This window comes from Postia placenta, assembly GCF_002117355.1.
Source record: "Postia placenta MAD-698-R-SB12 unplaced genomic scaffold POSPLAscaffold_19, whole genome shotgun sequence".
NCBI classification, from domain to species: domain Eukaryota; kingdom Fungi; phylum Basidiomycota; class Agaricomycetes; order Polyporales; family Adustoporiaceae; genus Rhodonia; species Rhodonia placenta.
In genome coordinates this window covers 400,702-404,801 of record NW_020169850.1, presented here as the reverse complement: position 1 = coordinate 404,801, position 4,100 = coordinate 400,702, and the positions used below count along the sequence as shown (strand labels likewise).

The 4,100-nt window shown below is 55.2% G+C and overlaps 1 protein-coding gene across 1 annotated transcript; it reads left to right on the top strand.

The window, feature by feature from the left end:
• Window positions 1-1,391: 1,391 nt before the first annotated feature.
• Window positions 1,392-3,277, top strand: POSPLADRAFT_1157386 (hypothetical protein; the record flags this gene model as incomplete). Its single annotated transcript, XM_024487180.1, has 5 exons — window positions 1,392-1,426; window positions 1,833-2,071; window positions 2,127-2,238; window positions 2,682-2,796; window positions 3,167-3,277. Coding segments are annotated over 5 exons (612 nt in total), but the record flags the coding sequence as incomplete, so codon positions are not given.
• Between the last annotated feature and the right edge of the window lie 823 nt (window positions 3,278-4,100).

Sequence of the window (4,100 nt, the reverse complement as noted above, 5' to 3'; positions counted from 1 at the left end):
ACTGGAGAAGGGGAGATCCTGCGAGGGCTGGTAGTCCCAAGGGAACCGGGTTTACTGCGTTGTTCGACGTGATGGTGGATGAGTTGTTCTACTAGGTGAAACTAGGAACGTAGCTTAGAAAGTTCGACCTTTTGATACAACGGTCTACACTCCTATATTGATGCCTGACTCGTAGACGACGAGCGAGGACTTATGGACAGTGCGTCGTCCTGAAGATCGAGCGAGGAGGTCGAGAATGACCACTACCCCAAGCGAAGAGGAGCAGAGACTTGAATGAATAACCAGGTCGAACTTAGGGTTCGACCGACTAATGGTACAACTACTTATACAAGTACCGACTGCGCACGGACCATCGTGTCTATGTGGTCGTGTTAGTGAAGGAAGAAACGTAGTGGTACGATACCAGGCACGAAGTGCGCACGGACCCCATTATGTAAGCTACATAATGTTCAACCTGCGGGTGAGCGCTTAAGACAGGCGCCAGTATGGGCGCTAGTAGTACAAGAGATAGAACGGAAAGACAAATGTTTCACCCCCGGTTCGTCGAGCCCGCTCTCGTTTCCACCTTCCGACGTCTGTTGCCCGACTACTCCCGACACACGCCCACTCACACTCAATGTCAATCTCGTGTGGTGTTGTTTTCCAGCACGAGCGCACGTTGCCATCATCCAGCGCATACACATCAGCAAGGTGACGACATTTCTCTCCTCGTGCATCAACTCGACAACCGAGCAGACATCTCGCCGCCCAGCAGAGCCTGCTGAGGACTCTGCCGGTTTGCTGCCTCGCGTCGACGTCCCATCCGGACACCACACACATGCACCAAGATGGCAGGCTCCTGTTGTCAGTCGTCAGATGCGGGCACGTCAGCAGATATGGACTGGTGCATGTCGGTTCTCTTGCCAAGACCGAGATCTTCAGAATGCACCAGAATGCACATGTCCGGGCAGCAGCGGCCTGATAGACCGGACGGACCACGACACCTGTTATGATGGCGTCACTTCTAGTCAACACCGCATTGGGCAGTCACAGAGTGCCCGGCCGACTCACCTGATTCTGCACGTCCTGGCCCTCCCCGCAGTCTGCCCGGCAAGCCTTGCGCACGCAAACATGGTAAGGAGCTCACCGCCGTGCACTGGGCAACTAGGCGGTGCACTCGCAGCACAGGATGTGTTCCGTAGAGATCTAATGACAACGCAATATATTTCTTGATGTGGTCAGTTCACTGCTTGTGCGGTGTCGTTGTGCCTGCCGCCACATACAGTCGCACATTTTGCCCGCAAACTGTACTACCATCAGTTGTTCGGCACGCTTTCTGAGTCAGGTGAGCTGTGATGGAGAAAGTCAGCTCGTGCACAAACTGCTTCTGACTGCTTTTGGGCATATTATAGCCCGGGCAGGGCTTGAGTGCGCTCGCGCGAGGAAGGTGCGATGGGCGGGAATACGAGCAAGGAGGCACCCTAGGACATTCAGACAAGAAACTGGTGTAGCGGGATCATAGAGATATGTACAATTGCCCTGTCGCTCGGGCAGGTAGGCCACCAGTTTGCAGAGCCGGAGAGCCGGAGAGCATTGCATAGAGAGTGGCGGAAGATGCGTGATTCCGAGAGGAGGCAGGGCTAGCGCGACGAGGGAACGGATAGCATTAGTGCCCGGGCGCTTACGACTGTCTATACAACTGTACGACTGTCTATACAACTGTACGACCGTCTGTACAACCGTCTATATGGCTCTGACAGTGGGCTCTCATCGTTTCCACCGGGCATGTGCACGTGGGTCTCCACTCGTTAGATCTGTGATGCTTGTGCCTGAGACGCGTTGATCTATCACAGGAAGACCGTCACCGCGACGGCTTCAACTGCCGACAAGCTAGATTGGCTCAAATCAATTCCCAGCGGCGCGACTCACGTCGTGAATTACAAGACGCAGAACTTTGCAGAGGAGGTCAAGAAAATCACCAATGGCAACGGCGTGGACGTCATCATTGACTTCGTTGGCCAAAGCCACTGGCAAAAGAACATCGATGCCCTTGCAAGGGATGGCAGGATGACAATGCTTGGACTGCTTAGTGGTCAGTCAATCGCCCTGACCTCAACTGAACGAGACGCCACATCAGATCATAACAGGTGGTAAAGTCGACTCGTTCGATCTGGGTCCACTCCTGTACAAGCGTCTCCGCATCGAGGGCTCCACGCTTCGTTCCCGCTCGCCTGAATATACTGCAGACTTGATCGAGAGGTGCGTATTGCTCTGCTCCATTGAGGCATAACCCGGTGCCAAGTGGCAACAGATTCCAGCGTGACGCTCTGGGCCACATCACGGGAGCTAACGGGGATGGCGCATTGCGGATCTACATCCACAAGGCACGTCCAATTCCTCGTGCCACTTTCTCCCAACATTAAGTGGCGCCGTGCCGCTCTGATTCTAGGTGTACCCCTGGAATGATATACAGGCAGCACACCGTGAGATGGAGGACAACAAGAACAGGTTAGTCCCACGGTTTGTTATCAGCGGGGGCACCGCGTTCAGGGGCTCTGGGCTGACTGAGGTGTCGCTGCAGTGGGAAGATCATCGCCGAGGTGGTGTAAGATAGGCTTGCACCCGCGACGGACATTGCAAGCATGCGTGGTTGACGGAATGTTAAGTTCGAGCATTGTCAATGTCTGACAGAATGTTGTGAGTGTAGTCGATGCTGGCAAGAGCCCGTGTTATGGAAGCCCACGCATGGGAGGCGAGGCCCGCTCCACAGCACATGACCTGTTCTGGTGTGTCGCAGCGAACACAATCCGGCAGATGGTGAGTGGCGAGGCGAAGGGAACTGCGTCTTGCACGCACCATTTTTCGGTATGTTCCACTGCTGCACTGCTGACCACTCGGACGTGTCCCGCCCGACTGCCCCACCAGTCCGCGCGCTAAGCCGTCAATTGCGGGGCCAATACTGGAAGCGGCCCAAGGTTCACGAAGCCCGCAATGGGCGCTTGCAGGCTATCCCTCGTCGTGACGCTGCCTGCGATGCATCACGCACGGAATGGAAGGCCCCCTTAGCCTGGTTGCCCTCGCAATCCGCTCCGACATGGCGCCGCCCCCTGACAGGTTGCAGGTTACGCGTATTGCCCGCTATTCGCGCGCCGCGCTGCGCACTGTCGGGGATCGACCCTTTGCGCAGGACAACGTCCGGGGATCTATCGGGATGTTCACGCCTTCGCGTCCGCGTATAGGCGCCATCGCGACTGTTCGGCCGCTCGCTATCCTGCTCGTGGGCTGCGAGATAGACTAGCCCGATGGTTCTTCCGACCCACCATCGGGCATTCGCCGTACACCGACGCGGGAGAAGCGTCGCGCTCGATGGCGTCGAGGTTCTGGGTCTTCTTGCGTCCACTCGAGCGCGGGGTGCTGCCACTGTGGGCGGCGGCGAGCCAAGGTTCACGTTCAGGATGTGTGAGTGGGTCCTCGGGGGGAGTGCAGCTGTCTTCTGTGCCAGCGGCGTTGCCCGTGTAGCCGCTCTGTCTTGGGTTTCTGACTGCCGATCTACGCGCGTCCATTGAAGACAGTGTCAGCGACACGCCCGAATCAAGCGATCCATTTACAAGCTAGCCAGCAGGGCTAAGCTCAAGGGGTAGGCGCTCTGTTGATTCCTCATAATCATCCATGGTGGTGGTAGTACAATTGGTGACCGGGGTCCCCACATTCTTCAGATCTGGCACTTCATACACCTTCAGAAGTACAAGTACTATATATACTGCAAAATCCATAACTTAAGCATGGATTATGTATACTTGAACAGTACTAGATGATTCACTGTATGGCATAATGCAAGTTATCTACCAGACTCCATAGTATACTGCAAGTCTTTTCTCGACCACTGTATATGTTTCTCTCGCAGCGAATCACGATGAGATCTGCCTTGTCTGATATCCCAGTCAGTGATGCTATCGAGGTCCACCATGAAGCTTTGAGAAATGGCCACAAGCGAGCAGCCTCAATCTCAATAGGAGAACCAATGTGTAAGTTGGCGAGGCATAATACGATACTCAGATCGTCAGTGAACTGCAGTATGGACAATCTAATGAGGGATAAGAAGGAGGCCCCACCCACTCGGT